The 21408-nt window shown below is 34.9% G+C and overlaps 1 protein-coding gene across 1 annotated transcript; it reads left to right on the forward strand.

Moving 5' to 3' along the window:
• Window positions 1-7: 7 nt before the first annotated feature.
• Trs23 (trafficking protein particle complex subunit 4-like protein Trs23) lies at window positions 8-20568 on the forward strand. Its single transcript, XM_081765107.1, has 3 exons — window positions 8-277; window positions 8730-9008; window positions 19757-20568. Exons 1-3 carry the CDS (start codon window positions 103-105, stop codon window positions 19954-19956), a joined length of 654 nt encoding a protein of 217 aa, XP_081621233.1. The 5' UTR covers window positions 8-102; the 3' UTR covers window positions 19957-20568.
• The last annotated feature ends 840 nt before the right edge of the window (window positions 20569-21408 follow it).

Genomic DNA, 21408 nt, shown 5'->3' on the forward strand with positions numbered 1-21408 from the left:
CCTCTTTTCATATTCTGTTACCCGTGAGACACATTTTAAGAAGGAAACAAGTGCCGGGTGGAAAGCGTACGACTTGTTGTCAAGTGAAGTGTAAAATTGAAAATGCCAATATATGGTGTTTATATTGTGTCAAAATCAGGTGGTTTAATATTTGATTATGATAATAATGTACCAAAAATTGAAACTGAAAAGACATTTAGCTTTCCCCTCGATATTAGGCTAGAGTACGAAAACAAGAAAGTGATTGTTGCTTTCGGTCAGAGAGATGGAATAGTAGGTAAGTTTAGTTCTGAAATTAAGCAATATACCGACAATTAAGTTTTCTGAAGACTTGACTTTTTAGTATTCATTAAAAGAAAAATACAGGGTAAACTTAACAATACACGCTCCACTTGCGCATTGATAAGTAGGGCTGTTTTAAAAGAGTATAGTAGAGTCAGATAGGGATAAGTAGGGAAGGGGTAGGTGTGCAGTTTTGCTATACGGATCTATAGTATAAGTAGTAGTACTAGGAAAGGTATGAGTATCAGTAAGGATGTTTTAGAAGCCCCGCTGGGTTCTATTTTCGACATAAAATGGGCAATTTAAAGACTTCCTCAAATTTTCCGTACATTTAACAATCTGTGGATCCGTATAGTAATACTGCACCGGGTAGGATCGGGTTAGCTTAATGTTAGGGAAGTTTTGATCCATTTTCGTAAAAGTTTAGAGTGTGATGTGTCGTTTCAGAGGGAGTATACTAGGAATGGCCGGATCCGAAGATCCGGATCTGATTGGGTCCGGATCTCGAATCTCGGATCTGGGTTCGAAATTCGGATCTGGATCCGAAATTCTTGATCTCAGATCTTGATTCTTATCCAAACCCTTATCCCACCCAAATTGAGATAAACTTGAATATCAAAAATTCGCCGAAAGTAATTTCACGAAGTCCTGACAGTGAAGAAGAAAACAGAAAATTAAGACGAATATTGACAAGTCTATTTGTCTCCTTCATTCTACACGAAAGATCAAATGCTTGCCTTACTAAAAGATAATCTGATTTGATCCGGATGAGAGAGAGTTCGAATGTCGAATCTAGGTCCACCCGGTTGCAGGACCGAGATGAAATACACACATATTTATATTTGAAACCAGAATACAAAACTCGAATATTTAAAATTCCGCAATACACCTTTTTCATTGACAGTTAAGAAAACATAAACAGTTAAGACAAGTATTGACTAGTTTTTACGTATATTTATCTTGCTCAGTCTGCTCAAAATATCAAATGTATACCTTACAATTAGATTTAATAATTATTTAGTAAATCACAATATGAGCACCGAGAATAAGCTATAAATTTTGTTCCCCTTATCTATATTTGAAATTTCGGATTCATACATAGAATCAGGCTGAAAGATAAATATTTGAGATCTGGAAACCGAAACAAGTGCTAGTACCAAAATCGTAGCCATTGTACCTAGGTAATGCGAGCGGAAGGCACTTGCACTAATTTCGCATGTACTTTGGGAAACACAAGAAACTAAAAACAGATAAATATTCTTTTTCAGGAGCAAGTTGCGCTTTAACATGACTTTTCATGAGTGTTGTGTTCAAATACGAAAACTGTAATGTACTGAAATATATGCCTTTTCTGTTTTAGCAATAAAGTTAGGTACTTTCACACTGAATAAAAATTAGCAAAACACATTTCACTGATTATAGTGCTTGTTTTTATGAAAGCTTTCACACTAAACCGAAGATTTCCTCATGTGGGTATCGGATTGCCACAATTCGCCTTGCTGAAAGACGTGGTTTATCAGGAGTCGGTCAAGATTCTTTTGGACTTAGCCTGTAGACTGCATCTGGTCTCAATTAATCCCATATAAGAAGACTAACCATATATAAAGTTGGTTCGAAATGAGTTAAAATATCACTATTTGATCTTAAGGGGATAATCGCGATTTAAATATTCGTAAATCAGAAGAGATGTAAAAGTTAAGCGTTAAAATAAATCCGATAATTCCTAATGCAACCTAATGATAGCAATAAAATTCCTTATGTAACATTTTCAAAGCTAAGATTAACAGTTATGTTCTTGAAGAGGGTTTATGGCAACATAGAATATTATAAATCCAATTATCATAAGTAGTACCTCTGACAGCCCCGCATTTCACATCACCACCGTCCTTCATCCTGACAAGTGGGCAATTCACTTACCCACAATGACTTTTCAGGCGTTCCAGTGACATCAATATCTCAGTTTGGGTTTGGGATCATGCTTCGGTTAACCTTGACTATCACCATCAACAGCTATTAGAGAATCAGAACTTATTTCTGTATTAGATAATGTGGGTAACTATAGCTTTTCGTTTATAGAAGACGGAGAGCGTGCCTTCGGTGCCCGTGGTCATGGGTTCAATTTCCGGAGAGGCACTCAACAATTTCGATGTTGACCCAGCATCGTGAGGACAATTAGGGAGTTATCTTAAATAAGAGGTAGCGGATTCAAGTCTAGAAAGCCGGCATTAGGGACTTCGGGTATTGATGCGTTGATTACACATCCCCACTTTGAACGTAAGCCCGCTGGTAGGAACCAAAGGACTGTTGTGCCAAGAATTTAGTTTGTTTTAATTATCATAAATGCCTTCTTTATTATTAAATTTTATCCAATATTTTCTTTTTAATTCATCTTCATAGTTAGCACAACTAATCACTAAGGAAAAACAATCTTTTCAATAAAGTTCGTCTCGCGTCTTTCGTAGCTCTAAGTTTAGTTATTTTTTTTATTTATTTATTTATTTTAAGTTGAAGGGCGGTTTTACATTTCCCCCTCGCTTTCCCTATTTTTTTTCTAGTTTTACCTATGTTTCTTTGCACGAACATTGCGCCTATACGCACGTGCTTAGTGTGTTCGTTTATAAAAGCGGGCCATTTTCTGCTACTATAGAAAGTAAGAGTACACTATATCAGAGAAATATTAATTGACGTATGTAAGTGAATATATATCTGTGACGGTCATAATTACTGTTTTTGCATCTTACATAGTTTCCTCATCCTCATTAATCTCTTCCCCCCCGCTTCCTGAATTCCAGTTCTAGTATTCGTTCTTGATGGGGGACTGATGTCTCATGTAGGCTTATTAACTATAACATCAGCAAGAAAGAAAGTACGGTTTAATTTGCACTAATTTTAAAACATTACGTTAATTAAATAATAATAATAATAATAATAATACGGAGCGAGCTCAGGCTACTTGTTAGGATTCTTGCTTCGCAATTGGATAACACCGGGTTCGAATTCGGAGACCAGCCATCCTGACTGAGTATTTTCCAGGGTTGTTCCTCAGTTATACTGGGCAAATGGTAGGTTAGTACCTTGATCTAAGGCTCTGGAGACCTTCCTTCCATTCCTTTTCACGTGTTTTCATCTGTTGATTACTACAGTGTAAAGTGGCCTCTGAGGATGTATCTGGTAGCTTATAGTAAATAAACAATAACGACAATATATCTTCACGAAACGTTTGGGTTAATTTAACTACAGCCTTACAGTCCCAGTAGGTAGCTAAAGTTTTAATATCAATTTCCTGACTTTTAAATACTATTTTCATATTGTTTCACCTTTCAATTTTCTCATGTATGTTCCACCGAGAATTGAACCTGAGATCACATGAACAAATGCGAATATGTTAAATATTTTTGAACACTTTAATATACAAAACACAAAACGCTTCAATGATACGATGCATGAATATGTTTTGGTTACGTCCTGCAATGTATGATTAAAGAAACCTGAAGAGTGAAGAAAAATAACAGAAATCTCTTTCATATTTACTCCTTAAACAAACTCCCAACCTCAGCAGGGCAAGCCGTAAGTTAGGTAATAAAGTCATACAACGAACACAACCATATCGCTATCCTGAAATTCTCGTGTGTGTTTAAAAATCTACTGTTGTTCCATGCCAACCAGTCTATATGTTTTGTTGTATATACCTTCGAAGTGAAAGATATTCATTATTACATTTGTTGATGGTTGGACTCTAGTGAGTCAGAAACTACTATTAATAAAGAGTTTGTTTTGTCTAGTATTCCTGCGATTAGAAGGGCCTTATATAAAAGATATTTCATTTGTATATGAGAAAAGAAGAAAGTTTATTTTCTAATAATGAAATAAATATTTTCAATGTGAAGCTAACATTAAGTTTCGAAGAGGAGCTAAACAGAAGAATTTGTTACCATTTACATCAGTTTTCAGACAGTTCACTATACTCTGAAATGGGAAGAAATCAAACTTGGAAACATTTTACTAAAGAGACTTCGACAGAAAGTGCAACATGTAAATATTCGTTAAAATAAAATAAAGAACAAAGGTAGCACAAACGTGTTACGGAAACATTTAAAAGCACAGCAATCTACTATATCAGTGAATCCGAAAAAAGTTTTAACGAATTTTAGATATTCAATTTTATCATCACAATTTCAGATGTAGGTTTGGATACGAATCAAGATCTCAGATTCGAATTTCAGGTCCAGATCCGAGATCCGGATCTCACTGGATCCGGGATATCCGGATCCGAAAATTTTTGGCCATCCCTAGAGTATACCAGCTAGAGCGGGCATTGTAAAAACCCAAAATACATTATTTACGCGTAGAGTAAGACTATGGGGGACATGTTGGCTCGGCTTATATTCCGAAGTTGGTCGTCCGCCTAGTTTTTGGCTAAAAGCGTAATAATTGGTTCCTTTTTTGTACCAAAATTTAATTCACATAGTATTGAAGAGCGAGCGTTAGCGACTGAAGGCGGGTTAGAGCCCCGCAGGTCACGTTGTTTTCTGTCTTTGTTACAGCTAGATGGGAAAGGGGACCTGTGTTCTAGGACCTTGCCGCTCATATCCAGGGCTGCGTGTCTAGGTATGTTTACAAAACAAATGCTTATTACATTCCCACAATCCTACCATGCAGTAAGTAACCTTGCGCCAAGTAGTTCCTTCCGCTTGCCAAATAGTTCCATGTTTAGAATCGCTTATATAAGAAAATAAAGACAACTTTCGCTCTTCTTATATATTATCAAGCACACAAAGAAGCAAATTATTCATTAATTCCCGGTAAATTTTCAAAATTTTGCTAGGAACGGACAAACAACTTTGGAAATTAACCCGTTGGCTCAATGCTCGACTATGATACATAGGGATCAGCAGGGCATTTTTTAAGCTACCTTTTTGTATCCAAATGGATACTCAGGCCCAGCACTTGGATACCAGGCTCAGCAATTTGAATACCGAGTGCACTCTATGAATCTTTAAATTACTGGAAGATACTTGAACAATAAATTACTTGAATTACTGTAAATTTAAAATTAGTTTTATATACTTTGGTTTTGTGACTATGTGTATTAAGTTTTATTCTGTGGATAGGTATAAAATTGGAGAGTTTCATTCTTGAAATTTAAGATATTTCTCATTCCTTCGTTTCGCGTACTCATTTGACTACCTCGAGATGCTACCACTTTTATTCTACTCTAATGAAGAGAAAGTTAATAAACCAAGTAAAGAGGTAGAAAGATTGAAGCGAACTCTCACATGTAACGGTCTAAGTGAAGTTTGGTTTATGTACCTTTAGAATAGTCTCTGAGAGAAAATAACAGAAGAAAACAAATTGCTCTTTGGATATTTAATTTCTATGAAATGGAATTTTACTTATCTTTAGCTTACAGTACTGTTTGGTTTGTTACGATTAAAACTCATTATTACTGATAAAATATTGTGAATAGAACTTCTACATTTTGGGGAACACTTTGAGTTGCTACGATAGCCAGTTGTTTCTGACCTGGCAACCTTAGATCGGACACGAGCAAGATTCAGTGTCGACGCTAATGGCTTTTTAGTGAAAATTTCTCACACCGGCCGGCGCCGAATGATTAATGTCTCAGAAAGTTCTTCAACGGTCTGATCTACTGCCTGATGTTCTTACAGCAAGGGTTATAGCATTAAGAAAACATTGAATTTAATGTTGGAAGATCCTTTTTCCGGTGGAAAGGAGGACTGCTCTGTTAGCAAGAACGTGGATGAAGATGAACAGAGGCGACAGTGCAGTACAACTCTTAATATGTATATGGCTCGTCAGAACAGAAACTGGGAAGCTGTTCGAAGAGAAGTAGTGCAGTCTTGCTTAAACTTCCTTGGTGTTCGACTGCACAGAGAAGATGATGGCATTCTTAGCTCCATTCAGACTACTTTGTCCGCATCTTCAGTACAGTCGATGATAAATACTGCTCGTCCATTAGTAGAAGCAATATTTGGAAAAGAAGAGGTACTATTACTAGTGGATAGTGCTGATGCAGCAATGAAATATTCTGAGAGACTGAGGAGACTATTACCAATCTCTGGAATGCTGCAGAAACGTCTTGCTGCCTTACTCCCAACATCGCCTCACAGCATATCAGTCGAACGAGCTGTTTCACACTATAACCAGCTTCGAAGTATTCATTGTTTGTCGATGAGTGGAAACACGACTTTTTTTCAAAACAGCAGTAAGTACAAAATTGTTGCAAGTTCTGACAATGACAATCTTGAAATATAAATTACATTTTAACACTTTTACCCCAAAGATATTGAAATATTTCGAAAAAAAAAAAAAAAAAACAACGATTAAACCCGAAAAAAAACAATTAAACCAATTATACCCGAAAAAACCCATATGGGCCCAGGTGGGTTGAACTTTTTCAAAAAAGCCCGGTTTTTTTTTCAAATCCTGCCCAAAGCAGAATTTATCCAAACAGCTGTATTGTAGGTTTATAAGTGAAGGGTTAGTGTAAAATCATTACAATTGCTTTACGACTGTTAAAACAAATAAGTACATATGAAATATGACTGTATTAGTGCATAAGACTGTACTTTCTGCCGTCGAAGTATTTCTTCACAGGGTACAAAAGGTGTATTTTATGTTTACAAGTTTAGCGTTACTAGTGTGAAACCATTACAATAACTATTTAAACTCATATCATTGCGAAAACCCTAATATTTTTATTACCCTCGTTACTGTCGCCCCCTTGCGCGGGCCCACCGTTTACACCCTTCTCTGAGTCGGTTAAATAATATTCGTTGTTTTTACTAGCCAGCTAGCATAGATTAATTTTGTTTTTTGCACTGTCGTTTTATGGCATTCATCCAGACGCTATATTTATACCGAAATCGTAGAAGAATTTTAAGTTTTCAACATTTACTTCTGGTGGCCAGTTTGAATTTCATCTGTGCTAAGTGTGCTAGTCATGTCGCCCAGCGCAAATCCTTCGGAGAACAATAAGAAGGCAATTAGTGAAAGAATTCTAATTTTTCAACAGTTATTTCGAGAGCGTGGCTAAATTTGGCCTGCAAGCTTACGGTGCACGGATACTCGATATGGGTAAGCGATACAGTACTTCCTGTAATAAACAAAATTAATTTTGCATACATATAATAATAATAACAAAAGTGCAATGAATACATTTTACGTAAAAACAAAATGTCTGTGTTTAAACTTAGATATACTACTTTGTTGGACAAAACTAAGAGCATAATTCTGGATTTACCTGGCAGTAAGGTAAGCGTTTCGAGTAGATTACACCTGGCAGCTATCACCAGGAACATGGTGGCGCAAAGATGACAGATGCAATGAATCCTTCGGTTGAATATAAACTTGTTTGTGAATTTATGTGATATGAAATTTGGTTACTTCGTCCTTTTATTATATGAGGCGTTCCTGGTAGAAGAGCAAAGTCAACCTAAAGTCGGTCTTCTTTCTCTGAAAAAATACCGTTTCAAAATAAATGAAGTATAATTTTCATCGTTCAGAGTGCATTTACAGGAAAAAGCCTTTGGTGAATTCGCCCTTCAGAAGTGCCTCGTATATAATATAGTTTTTATTGATAGGGCCTAGAAGGTGTTAATTATATTCCCTTGTTGATTGTTCTTGAATGTTTTCATTTTTGAAATAGTTCAAGATATTCGAAAACAGCGAAAGTGACATTTTAACTATGGGAAAACTTTGTAATTTCCTTTATTGTGTTAACATAAATTTATTCTATTTCAGAAACATATTTCAATAATCAAAATATATACTAATTCACAACGAAAGCACCTTCGTGGCTAAGCGGTTAGCGTACGCGCCTTCGGCGTGGGAGGCTCGGGTTCGATTCTCGGCGGCAATTCATGTGGTTCGGATTCCACGTTAATCAGTAGGTCCACGTCTCATATAGAATCGCTGCTGAAAAGGACATTAAACTCAAAATCAACTCAAGTAATTCACAATGACTTTTATTTGGTATATTGAGATCGTGGTGCAAGCGTAAGTATATAGTATATTTACAATTCAAGAAAATGCAATGTTAAAAAAAATCATTACATAGCGTGTGTTCTAGGGCTTTTGAAAAACATAAAAAAATCTAATTATATCAACTATACTTAAGTGTTCTTTGTTTGTTTGTTTGTTTGTTTGTGTGTGTGTGTGTTTGTTTGTTTGTTTGTTTGTTTGTTTGTTTGTTTTGATGTAGCACAATGTGGCTGAGTTACTTGAATTAAGATGTGCGAACTCGGAATTAGGAAATTAGAAATAACAGCAATGGCAGCCGATGTACTGACTACGCCTCACCAACTAAAACCCGTGTGACTGGCAATAGGCATTCTTTGATTACAACCCCAGTAATTTAGTTTAACTTTCTAACCAGGAATATTCAACTTCTGCAGCTAAAAATTCACATTTATTTCTGTTTTCAGTTGGCCATGTTTTGATGTCCGTGAATGGCATTCCAGTGACTGGAAGACAGTTAGATGATGGAAGAGATGTATTTGACGTAATAAACAATGTGGATAACTACCCATTGAGCTTAAAGTTCGGACGCCCGAAGATGACAACGAATGAGAAGATATTTCTGGCTAGCATGTTCTATCCCCTGTTTGCAATAGCCAGTCAACTGAGCCCTGAACCTAGAAGCTCTGGAATAGAAGTTCTAGAATCAGATACGTTTAAACTTCAGTGTTTTCAAACTCTGACAGGTGAATGTCTTAATTTATAATACCTATTAATACAGTTGTCAACATTGGGCTACATATGTGGGAAACATAAATTAAAAACATAGAATTAAGAAACTGTTAAATATACTATAGGATTTTCCAAGTTTAGCGAAGTTTTATATTTTGTGAATTAAGCATTCTAAATATTGTTTCAAGTCCAGAAGTTATAAAGATGTTTATAATACACATAGAAAAGCACGGAGAAGAAACAGAAGGCAATTTCTGTCTTTCACTTATGTTTCTACGATTAAAAGGTTCTTCAGAATGTGCCAGACGAGGCAACGGAAGTCTTTTGTAATGCGCCGATAGAGGGACAGTTAGCCTTTGAAACAGTTCACATATCTCTTAGTTAATGCATTTTTTTGTTTGTTATTATTATTATTATTAAATATGCATATTATTGAATTACTTAATATTTCTGTAATACCTACGTTGTAGTATCCTTATCTTTAACCAAACAGCAAATTTTTGACAGCCTCCTGCTATGTTTCAGGAGCAATGTTCGATTGCAAATGGGGATTATTTTAGGAATAAATTAGCTAATATAAATAGGTTATTTACAAGAGAAATAGTGAGGATCATCACTGAGGTTGAGACGAGAATTGGATGGACGGCTATGATTCAGAGACAAAAAGAGATTCGTAGTGGGAAAGCTCCCAAGATCTTCCTACCGAAGATGGCGAACCAGAGTCGCGACCAAGAGCATGTTTATAGTTTTTTTCTTCTTATTCTTCGACATACTATGAAATATTTTTCACTGTCAGAGGGTGAGTATTCGGCGAAAACAACCTGAATTGTTGTAAGAGCATGCACGGGATTTCAGCAGTGGGATCAAGAGGGCTGCTTTGGATGTTATGTTGCCCAAATTTAAATCAAATAAACACATGTTAGTCTATGGATCGATTCTCAGAACTTTGTGAAGACAGTCAAAGACAAAACTTTCTCTCTGCCTTTTTATTATTATTATTATTATTATTATTTATTTATTTATTTATTTTTCGTTCAAGCTCTGAAGACTCGCGACATCCTTATTATAAAGTAGAAAGGAGGAAAGAATGAAATATACTAAAGGAATGTATATTGAAATACAGTGAAACCTGTCTATGTGGGCCACCATCGGTTCCATTGAAAAGTGGCCAACTTACAGAAAATAGGTGTGATTAGTATATTTTTAGAATAGGATTTCTAGTATTACTTGATAGTAAAATTTTAATAAACAGTGGCACGACAGCCTTTAATATATACATATATATCCAGAGTAATCAGTTGTGTATTCACTATTTTGTTTTGGGTGGGTTTGCTACCTTTATTCCTGGAAATGTGAAAATTCTGTAAGATATTTGATTTACTTTAAAATATTAAATAATATTTCGGGGGGCTTCAGCCCGGAAGCCCGCTTAAATACGCCACTGAGAGTAATCATAACAATATACGGTAATAGAAAAATATGTATCTTATGGTGGTTTATTCTAGACATATTTCTTTTATTCTTTCTGACACGTATGCATATTCTAATTTTCTAGTTCTTGCGTAGTATCCTCTACCGCTGTTAATGAGATATAAATGTTTCCCTCGGAGCAAAAGATGTTTTGAGAAAATCTTAAGGGAATTGGTATCTTAAAACCTCCGCTACCTTTTGACAAGCCGTCAGGTGCCAATAGTTGACAATTAAGATGGTTAGCTTTCACCTTGAATTACTAAAGATCCCCACTGATGAAAGGAGCCGTTATAGCTAAGGGTTTTACCAAAAGAGACAGGGTAAACAAATATGTACAGTCATTTCCTGAATTCCTATATGTGCTATTTCTTATTCACATCTTCCCTCATCAACCCCTTATCAGGGTAGTGTTCTGGCCAATGACCTCCAAGAACAAATCGTGGTAATCCATGCTCCTTGTCTCCAGTCACTAATACAGAACATCTGCCTCTCATATGAGAATACGAACGAGTTAAGAAAAATAACAAAACGGTATTTTGCGTGGCCAAGATACGCAGGTAAATTTATAATTATCATTATAGGGTAAACATTGCTTCAATGTGGCCAACTTCCAAGATAGACAGGTGGCCAACTTACAGAGTAATAAACAATCTATGTCTTATGGGAAAAATGCAGGTTCAAGACGAACCAGGCCAAGATAAGCAGGTGACCAACTTAGAAAGGTGGGCAAGTTTACAGGTTTTACTGTATAAAAATATGAAGTATGTGAAACAATAATAAATGTCATAAGCACAAACAAAATAGTAATAAAAATAAAAAATGATAAACAATAATAAAATATACCTAAATTGATATTAAGAATAAAATAACTATATGGGAAACAAAGCGATTACTGTTGGGTGGGGGTACCTAGATAGGCAGGTAAATGCAGTATGTTGTATCTTTTGCTGAGAGATGTGAAATATTTTGGAGGCGGAAAGGACATTGAGAATATCGAGGTGAAGATATTGCATATTCTGGGACGGGCACATTGAGTGTCTTAATTTTTTAGAACTATTGCTGATCGTTGATTCAGGTTAGGTTCCACAACGTAGAAAGGCGGTAAATGTGTACATTTAAGAATGTAAATGAGGTTAAAAAATCGCAGCTACCGGAACGGCGGAATAATGTTATCTTTGAACTGTGATATCGGAAGGTCAAACTACTGTCGAATAAAGGGAATAAAGGACATTTATACTTGGGTTTCTCGAATTTCTTCTGTGAGAGTGCGGTATGTTTCAAGGTACCAGTCCTCATAGTAGGATATAAAGGCTAGGGGGCTTCGGTGAACGGTTTATGCTACAGGGTGATGAATACTTTTCCTGTTGCATTACGAAATAGGTAAAATTGATGAGTTCCGGATGAGAATAGAGGCTAGGATAATATTCAATGAGGAAGTTGAATAGAGAATTTAAAGATTTTTGTTTCTTTCGTCTGGTGAGGTTTGTTTCCATAACAGGTTTCTACTGAGGAGAAGTCCCAGTCGGTAAGTAGGAACGAGAGTATCTCTTAAGGCAGTTGCGGAGGATAATGTAGTAGACCTGATAATAGTTCTCCAAATGATAAGGTCGTTGGGTAAAAAACGGACGATAAGATGATAGAGCTTTGTGGTATTAGTTGCTCTTGGTAGTTTTCATATGTATATCAGTCTCCAAAGGTCCATTGTCAACCCTGACCTCCACATAGAGTGGAGTGACTGTGTAGTTGGAGTAGAACCAGGTGAATTTAACGAGGAACTTGTTTAGGAAGTGTATGAATAAATGTGATACAATGCTGTTCACAAATGGGACCATGTTAGCGAAATATCTACAAATCAAAGCGAGATAAAAAGTTGGAATGTTGATGAGTGGATAATTTGTTTTATTCATTGTGTTAAACATAAAGATGTATGAGAGGCATGCGAATGCCCATAATACGGATTTTGATCTTATGACAGTTGCCATTTACAAATGCAAAGGTTACAGCAAGGACAAACTGAGCTACTAGAATTAGGAATTTTGTGCTTGCCCTTTGACATTAGGTTTATTCTTAAAGGACGCTAAGACTATGTGTAAGTGGAATATTGGATGATGAGTCGACATCCTTGGAAGATTGAATGGCTGGTGGTAGGGCCTTCGGGGATAGAGCGAATAAACAAAAGAAGTGCTTTGTATCTTTTGAGGTACATAAATAGGCTGCACGCAGAATTGTGTAATGAAGCGACATCTTTGGAAGATAAAGTGACTAGTCGTAGAGCTTTCGATATTAACGAATAAATAAGAATGTTTTGTATCTTTTGAGGTATCATAAAGAGGGTGAACGCGAAGTTGGAGTTGGTAGTTCGGTGGGTATCAATATTGTTAACGATTGGTTTTCCTGGATTGCAAATTTGTGTGGATTTTAAGTAGGGTATATAATTCAGAGTTTTTTTTTTTTTGGGGGGGGGGTACGGCTGTTTCGGTGTAGGACGTTTTGGTGCAGGGCGTTTCGGTGTACGGATGTCTCGGTGTAAGGACGTTTAGGTGTGAGGTTGGTTCGGTGTAAAAGTTCCAATGTTTACACCGAAACGTCCACTCTTCAAAATGAAAATTATTCGTTAGGGAGAAATAAATTCATGTAGTAGAAAATAATAAATAAAGAAAATAAAAATTAAATGCTGCTGTAATTGGCAGGGATTACTTATTTATAGTGAGTCTCCTCGCTTCACTCTATGTCAGAACTCCTTATATCCTCAAATGTTATAATTATGAATTGATTGGGAAAACGTTTTACGGTAATCATATATAGTAAAAAAGTGTGTGATGCATAAACATTGTGTACACCACACACACACCTTATTACGGCAATAACTGTGCACAAATCGCAAAATGCTGCACAATATTTGAAAAGAAATTTTCAAAGAAAGGTGGTTTTTCTTCCAAATAACCGCTTTTATATCATGTATACTCAATAAGATTAGCAAATCTAGAAGAAGAAAACTGATTATGAATCAGTGATGGGATCTTAATTATATTATTACGGAGATGTAAATTCATGTTATAGTTGTAGAGAAGGACAGTGTCAGAAATTTTTTAACGGCCTAAAGGACACAACAAGAGGCTGAATCCTACCAGTTGTTCATGCAGAAATGGTTTCTATTATGAGTTACACTTTTGTTCTTAAAATAGATTCAAAGTTGAATTTTGACCACTCCACGAAGCTAATAACAAAATGGACTTTGCATTAGACGCTTGAAGAAAAATCTCTTGGAACCATGATCTCACAAGACTTAATGTTAATTTTTCCGGATTTGATGCTTTCACAAGGATATTTTCAAATTTAAAGAGGTTGTGTTGGACTATAAGACCAAATGTTCCATTGTTTTCCTACAAAACAATTAACAGTGGTGATAACAAAACACTATTTGCAGAAATAAAAGGCTGTATGATGTAGCTACGAGTCATAGAATTTACTGACTGTGCCACACTTTCTACTGTTTGTGTCCCTGTAAACACTGGAGTACGTCCCGTCTGCATTTCCAAATTAAACCGTATTGATCAGTTATAAATATTTTCTTTTCCAATAACATGTGTTGCCTCACATTCGCGACAAACGCATTGACACTGGTTACTAACTTTTTTGGCTATAGATTTAATCAAACGTCCTGTTAAAATAAGTACAGAAAGGGGTTTCAAATGAGCCTGCACCTTCTCTCAGTCGCCCTTGCCAATTATAATTGTTCGTGGCTAACTGCAGAGCATTTCAAAATGGAAGACTATTTGTAATAGTAATCATCATATTGGTTCCGCCAATTTGAATTTTGTAATTTTAACATCAGGTTCTGAATCACCTGTCCTCTAAAACCCCCTTGGCAATAAGCTGGCCGTATCATTTAATCTTCTATTTTAATGATTATTTTCTGTTTATGCTTGGAGGCCACCTCTAACGTTCAAAGGGTGGTTTCTACCCTTAAACCCGCACCATTGCCAAAATAAAAAGATACGTGACGATTATTTTTTGATATTCTACAAGTATGCAAAGTTTCATTCAAATCAGTAAATTACACTTCAGTAAGTCTCCTTGTTAGTACTGTTCAAATGGAACAAACAAGTTAATTGGCAGACATGAAGTCAGAACAAGGAAAAAATACACTTATGTTACGAAGAGACTGAGCAACGTTTGTGAAAATTACAAATCTTATGATGTAAATACAGTCTTAAAAGGAATTGAGTACAATTTTAGATTCTGAATTGAATGATTCTATGTAATTTTAATTTTGTCAACAAAATTCCTTTGAGGTATTATTCAGTTTGTATATATTATTACTGTGTCTCAGGAACTTTGTGCAATATATTTATTTCTATTTAGAAATGATGCTGAATACTTTGCAGTAAATTTGATTTTTGAATTAGATTTGATTATTATTCTATAAAACTCGCCTATGGACACCTCTGAATCGAAATTATTGTTACGAATGGATTGGTGTTGTATTATCATCCTGTCTCAATAACAATGAGACTCAATAACAATGTTAATCAGTTTACACTATTGCAAAGTGGCTACACTATGACACTTCATGACTGTTCAATACAAGCATATGATTAATGTAATCAAATATTAGGCTATACACCGAAACGTCCTTTACAACCAAGCGTCCTTACACCGAAACGTCCTACACCGAAACATTCTATACTGAAACATCCTAGATCCGGTTTTTGGTTATTTAGGATTAAAGGCAAAATATGAGGAACGTCCCACTTTACATTTCTATTAGAAAGTTACTGCTTACTTATCTCATCGTACTCACTTCTTCACCTGAAATTGAAAAGGCGTTCTTGGCCCACCCCAACATCTTTTACCCCTTTCTTAACCTTCACTATCTTATTAGAGACACACAACGTACTTAATGTCAAACCTGTATTTGATACAACATACTTCATGTTATATTTACGCAACATTGTTATTTTACAAGTTTTCCAGTAGTACATGTAACCGTCGTTCCCTTCTAAAGTGGTGCAGGTTTGATCACATATTGATTTTCCTTCAATGTAAGGAATCAAGAAGGTCAGTATATAGTCATTTTTGTCAGTATTTAGTGCATCAAGGATTTATCCATTCCATTTGCATATATTTTTCCATCTTCTCGTAGTTGGAGGCAACTAAGAATTAAGCAACTTTAGTTTCCATTTGCACTGAAGAAGTCGATATTGATTCGACGAAACTTTTTGTAGATTTTTAATAGTTTATTAGGACGGTTGTAGGTAAATGTGGAAGTACATAGCTTGCGTCTATAGTATCTTTAAGCCACAGCATATACATATTCTCATTCCGGTAGTTTCGATTCTTCCAACCTCATATACGTACATCCTTAAATACATCCAGTGTTTAACCTTCTATTTTGGCGTAACTCTCGAGTTTCGAAAATAATAGAAATTATGAAAAATGATGTAAAATAGTAATAATAATAATAGAAGATAATATATAATGAAAAATATGTAAGAAATTAATAATACAATGTAAAAAAAGAAACTGGCATAGATAAAAATAGTTGTGAAGGAAACAAAGATGGTATAGTAAAATAGTATTATAGGTTGTTAATGTGGGAGACGATTCACAGTTAGGATGATAATTGCAATGATGTTTCCAGCTTTTTCTGAGGAATATAGAATAGTCTGTAGGAAGAATTTTGAGAATATTTACGCGGAAAGTGTAATATTTAATAGAATGTATTTCTGTGATCTGGGACAGGTAAAAGAGGAATCGAACGCTGTAGAAGTATGAGTGATAATTGATACAAATCGAAACAAGAGTTGCTACATAGAACACCGGATAAAAGGTCGGACATCGGCTCAACATCTCTCTTATTGCACACAAGAGAATCTGTACTATACTGCGTCCCGTACTCTTATCACTGAACGAAAAAAAAAAAAAAAAAATGCAGTGCACAAATATTGAGTGTAATTTACTTAAAGATTACGTTTTGTAATATATGATTGTTTCCATTATACATAACGAATTATCAGGAAAAACTGAAAATCTGAAAATATTTTCACACAACATAATTAGAAAAGTACATTGAAAAACTTTCGGTGAACGTTTCATCAAATAGGGCGGTGAAGAAATGGGAAGAAGGAAAAATTAAAGAACAAATCAGCGGCTGTAAAGCATCTAGGTGGGAGCCATCTTGAAATGCAGTCGTGTGACACATATGAAATGAAATGAAATTCTTTGTTTAACTTCCCTTGTTTGTAATCTTTAGGCTGAAGGAGATCGTTGATTAATGAAAGTGAATGATTGTGAGATTAAATTTTTGTGCTCTTCTACCGGAAACCGAATCCGGGACCACGTATACCAAAAAGACGGGTACTTAGCCACTGGAGCAGCTGGAAGGGTTATGTGATAGATAGTGATGCGAGGTACAAGGTAGAAATGTTTCAGGTAGAGGCAGATAAAACTAATGGAACGGATTGTTCGGTAATAGTACTGGAGGAAAAATGACTGATTTATGCGGTTCTGGCGTGGGAGTATTTTTAGCTATTCACTTTGACGGTAGTACTTAGGGGAGGGGGGCATAAAAAAAATAAATAAAACATAATAACTCTTGAACCAAAATTTACAATGTAGATGAGGTTCGGGACTGGAATGATTTTTATCATTTCACTTTGACGGAGAAACGTAGGGAAGAAGGGGAAGATATACAAAAATCAATAAATATAAAAATAAAAGTGACTACGTTCGTGAATTAATAACTCTTGAGCCACCCGATCTATCTCAATCAAATTTTCAACATATATGAAGTTCAAACATGAGAAGTTTTTTTATCATTTCATTTTGACAGTAGATCTTAGGGGAGGGAGGAGGGGAAATATATAAAAATGAATAAAACTTAATAACTCTTGAATCACCCGACCGATCTCGATCAAACTTTCAGCATAGATAAGGTTCGGGCCTGGGATGTTTTCTTCATTTCACTTTTACAGTGCAACGAAGGGGAGGGGGTAGATATATATGTAAAAAAAAAAAAAAAAAGTAAAAATAATAGTGACTGTCTTTGTAACTTCATCACGCTTAAACCACCCGACCGATCTTAACCAAATTTTCAGCATAGATGAGGTTCAGACCTGAGGTGGTTTTAACGGTAGAACTTAGGCGAGGAGGAGGGGAAGGGAGAAATCTATAAAAATAAATAAAACTTAATAACTCTTGAACCACCAGACCGATCTTGATCAAACTTTCAAGATAGATGACTTTCGGGCTTGGGATAATTTTTGTCATTTAACTTTGACGGTACAACGTAGGGGAGGGGAGGGGAGGGGGAGATATATGTAAAAAAAATAAAAATGAAAGTGACTATGTGACTTCACTCTTGAACCACCCGACCGATCTCGATCAAATTTTCAACATAGATGAGGTTCGGGCCTGGAATGGTATTTATCTATTCACTTTGACGATAGAACTTAGGGGAGGACGTAGGAGGGGGAGATATATAAAAATAAATAAAACTTAATAACTCTTGAACCAACGGACCGATCTCGATCAAATTTTCAACCTAGATTAAATTCGAACATGAGATGATTTTTGTCATATCACTTTCACGATGTAACTTAAAGGAGGGGAAACACATTTACGAATGATCGAAAATGACCGATATTAGTGTCGAATCTATAGTTTTTGAGGTCGCTGAGATAAACAGTGACACTTCTGACGTCATTTAAATCCAAATTTAGCCCCGCAAAGATTGTGGAAGGAGAAGGGGGATATATATATATATAAACAAAATTACCAATATCAGTGTCGAATTCATACTTTTCGGGATGGCTGAGATGAACAATGGTACTTCTGATGTCGTGGCCCGCAACATGGGGAGGAGAGGAGATATATAAAAATCATCGAAAATGACCAATATCAAGGAGCGCTTTAGTAATAGTAAAAACTGACTGACTAACGAAACATATTACTATTGTTTCTTAATTTAACCCAGCGAAGTGGGTAATTGATGCTACCAGATGTAAAAAATTTTGTTGTTGAACGAACGTAGAACTACATGTAATGTGAGCAGAAGTGTACAATGTTTGAAACTCCACTAGAAATAAAATGTAAAAGCGTAAAATAAATGATATAGTTACTATTACACTTTCTTTATTATTTATTTATTTATTTTTTATTTATTTATTTATTCATTCATTCATTTATCCTATATATAAAAGAGTAAATTAGCTGGCTTATTCATCACCGAATGTCCGAAACTATTAGGCGTGGAACCTGGAGGTTTGTATGGATGATGTTTTTGTTCTTTAGGCTGCAGGTAAAGAGGGATTTTACGAGATAACATTTAAAGATTTGTTTTTGTTTTTTCTGTTCTCCGGATCTCCAAAACAAGTAGTTGCAGAACCTTGAAATTTTCTATAAACATTCCCCATGTACTTTAGGCTGACGGTAAGATGGAATTTATGAAATGTGGTCCCTGAGCGGGAAAACGGGGAAGGGAGTGACGTAAGTCAAGTAAGATCTTACTTTCCATCAACAAGTATTTTGAAACCGGAAAAAAATTATATACTGTATATTATATTTTCCAAATATTTTCCATTAACCTTATTCCTCCCATGCGAAAAATAAGCATTCTGCTAATTAATAATAATAACACTATTATTAATAATAAGGTTATATTAATTTCATAAGGAGTTGCGAAAGTATATGCTGGACAATGCAGCAAAGCGCAACAGGTACATGTGTTGCCTTCTACAACCCCAGCTACAGCGGATACATCGCTAACGTAATGGAAAGGAGGAGAATGAGTTAGTTTATATTGTGCACATACCATAAAATAAGGAGAACAATCTGTATTGGAGACTGAATCTCATTGCTCTCTGCGACAAGGACATATTTTGGTGTAATTTAATACTTTTACTATGTAAATAAGGTGTAAATGGTTCAAAAAAATATTTGTTTTGTAACATTCAAAAGCTAATATGAAAATTATATATTTATTTCAATAATAAAAAAAAATTAATGTTTAAAAAAAAATACACGAAGTGTTCGTTGGCCAATCACGTTTGTGAAAACATTAGGCAAAAATTGCTCTGTTTGTAATTATAAGAAATGTTTATTAAATATTTATAATTATGACAGTTATATCAAAGCTGATATTAATAGTATCATAATATAAATAAATTCATGTATTATAAAATAAATGTTTCAAAATGTTTTATATGGCATATATATATATATATATATATATATATATAATATACTTGTAATGAAGAAGCATCTTACTTCTTAACATCGTTTTTTCCAGGTGTGAAGTTCATGGTGGTCGCTGATCCAAGACAAACAGGACTAGACATTCTCTTGAAGAAGATTTATGAAATTTATGCAGATTTTGCATTAAAGAATCCATTCTATTCTCTAGAAATGCCAATTCGTTGCGAACTTTTTGATTCTAATTTGAGAACATTGCTTGAACAGGTTGATAAGACTGGTATCAGCACTGTTTGATAGTTTAATGAATCGTGGAAAGGCTGTAATTAGTGCATGGTGGGTGGATGAAAATTAGAAAATGCATTTTCATATAAATAATGTATATATTTATAATCAGTTCTAATCTAATATGTAAACATTCGAGTAAACACTGTGCTTTATTTGTCTCTCTGTAATTTGTGTTAATTATAAGATCAATATTCAAATAAATTTATTTGTATATTTATTTTATAGTATTGTTAATAAAATTTAAAATATTTTGTCTTTAAAATCAGTACACATTAGAATATGTGATGTTTGGTGTTTGGTACAATGATGTTTGGTGAATTGGTATTAACTGTATGTATCTTTTAAGACTCGGATTAGAAGACTATCTTATTCGAAAATCATGATAATATGTGCGTATTTTTTATTTGGAATTAATGTGTAGATTTCGGAGGAGTATTGCAAAATATTCGAAAACTATAAAAGAGTACATTATACGTTAAAATAAATAAATAAATAAAATTGGATACGTGGATAAATCGAATTTACAAGAACTTCGTATTGTGTAGAAGATGTGACCGTTCTTTTTGTATGTAAAAAAGTAACTTTATTGGAGAATTCTGAATATAACCTTAGGTAATTCAATGTATTTCATTCTTTGTTAATCTCCTTCTGAACCAAAAGATGATTTTCATGCAAAGAACTCTGCACAAAAATCTATACTAATTAATGTAGTAACTTACTTGATACGTTAGTTGAGAGAAGCTCAAGTGCATTCCTGTATGCAGAGATAGGCATTTATCTTAAAAAGTTTTTTTTAACTTTTAAATTAATAGATTTATTTATTAATGTATTCAATAAATTCCCAGATACAGCATAACTTTGCCATTTTACACAGGGAAATGTTAAAAAAAAAAAACGAAAAAAAAAAAACACAACAGTGTCAACAAAGAGTGTAAAAGTAATATTATTTCGCCAAAATTCGATTAATTCCTCTTTCAAACACCAGGTAGCTCGAAAAAATGTCCACATCAGTTGTTAGATGATTATAACAGTTCGGTATTCTGTAAAAAAGAGATCTCTGTATAATTGCCAACCTAGGGCGGGCAAGATGGAATAGGTGGGGTGTTCCGGGTTATGCGGGAAGGACACGTAAAGATAGTTCCTGAAGTAATGTTTCCGATCTTAATTTTCCATTAACTATTTTGTGAAGAAATTTCAGATCAGTTATTTCTGCATACTCTCGGAATCTGAATATTAAGATGTCGCAAAATTTCCACGTCTTAGTGAGCCGAAAATAAAAGAGGGGATTTTTTTGGGTCCCCAGATACGTAAACTGTACAAAGATGAGCATTTCAACACCATCCTAACAGATGATGAAAAGTTAGCTTGGGATGCCTTTGTTTAAGTATCAACAAACTTTTTAGGAAATGAGAGGACAGAAAACTATAAGGATCTTGTGGCAAATCTTCTGCACTGCTACGA

The sequence above is a fragment of the Thermobia domestica genome, chromosome 7 (genome assembly GCF_964235325.1).
Source record: "Thermobia domestica chromosome 7, izTheDome1.hap1.1, whole genome shotgun sequence".
NCBI lineage: Eukaryota > Metazoa > Arthropoda > Insecta > Zygentoma > Lepismatidae > Thermobia > Thermobia domestica.